Here is a 1,518-nt window from a genome sequence, read left to right on the forward strand (position 1 = left end):
TGTTTTTGTTCAGCTCCAGCCTTGAGACCACAGCTGACGCCAAAGTGGTAGCCGCATGAAATGATGGTGGTTTTTACTTTAGTGCAAACAACTCATATGAATTTCAAAGCAGTTCTAGCAGTCTGACACTGGTCTCTTGATCTCTTGTTGGAGAGCCGTGAGCTTCTCCACAATGTTATCAATCTTACGCTCCATTAGTTACTTTTGTGACTGATAGGTTAGCGTTAAGTAAATCAGAGAATTAACTATTCATTGAGGAAATTATTTGGACTAAATTTAATTAAAAGCCGCTGCAGTCAGGTGCTGAACAATTTAAGAAGTAAATTATTTTTGACTAAATCTATTCGAAGAATGGATTCACACAGGACACACAAAAGAAATGATTTGCACATTCAGGTAGCATTGTTCTCTTCAATTTTATGTGTGAGGTGTTGTGTTGCCAAACAACAATAATAATAATTTGTGTTGACAGATAAGAGTTGATGGTCAAACCTGGACACCTGATATGTGCAGTAGTTTTATATTTTAGTACTTGAATCGATCTGTTGTACAAAATGTTTCCCAAATGCTTTTCCTTTGGTGACATCTTCCTTTCGTGATATTCCCTCTTGTGTTACCGTTTCAGCTATAAAAATCAGATTATGACAGCACATACCTCAGACATGTTCTATTTACCGCAGGGATGCATTGGTAAACTGACTCTCTGATGTCTTGTGACTTGTTATCTTTAGGTATTATAGATATATGTCATGTCATATCAACATGCACTGTGAATGTTTAACTCAATATATATTCCACTTATTTTTACTGTGAGGCTGTTAAATTTGAATTTATTTTAACTTTGGATCAGATACTTTGTGTGAGATTTTATTTTAGAATCTAGAAACCAGACATGCATTCATATATGTAAGTAAGTTCTTAAGATCTCCCCATATATGAAGATTTAAAACTATTTGCCTAAAACTAAAAAATATATGGCATTAAATAACTCAGTAATTGGTGGTCAACTGGCAATAAACAACATCAATAATCAGGTCATAATAGTCCAGTTACTTATCTTGATGTTTCTTTGCATCAACCTTTTGCTAATCACAACATTTTTTATGAAGGATATTTTTTACACAACTATGCGTTACATCTTATTTGCCATTGCACTGTTGTCTGATTCACTTTTTTTGCTAATAACTAATGTCTTGCTCATTTTGAGTTATTTTAGTTTCACCATACAAGTGTGGTTGTGTGTTATTATATATATTGTTTTGTCTGTGTACACATTTGTCACACCAGTTACTCTGACAGCAATGACCCTGGAGCGTTACGTGGCCATTTGCGTTCCCCTCCGTCATGCAGAACTGTGCCGAACACAGAGAGCTCTGCACTTCATCCTGATCATTCATGGTCTGAGCTCTGTTCCCTGCATTGTTATTCTTTCTATTTTCTTTGCTTCAGCAATCACCAGCTTCTATACCCAGAGCAGAATTTGTGCTGTTGAAATGTTCATTTTTCACAGATGGCAGG

At 35.6% G+C, this 1,518-nt stretch overlaps 1 protein-coding gene across 1 annotated transcript in view; it reads left to right on the forward strand.

The window, feature by feature from the left end:
• Positions 1–974: 974 nt before the first annotated feature.
• The window catches only part of LOC106456043 (olfactory receptor 56A1-like), a 4,928-nt gene continuing 4,384 nt past the window's right edge, over positions 975–1,518 (forward strand). The window contains exon 1 of the mRNA XM_013908156.1: positions 975–1,516. Coding sequence (XP_013763610.1) covers positions 975–1,516 — 542 coding nt within the window. The remainder of the gene's footprint in view (positions 1,517–1,518) is intronic.

This window comes from Pundamilia nyererei, unplaced genomic scaffold (genome assembly GCF_000239375.1).
Source record: "Pundamilia nyererei isolate P.nyererei 1_Seehausen unplaced genomic scaffold, PunNye1.0 scaffold01690, whole genome shotgun sequence".
In the NCBI taxonomy this organism is placed as follows: domain Eukaryota; kingdom Metazoa; phylum Chordata; class Actinopteri; order Cichliformes; family Cichlidae; genus Pundamilia; species Pundamilia nyererei.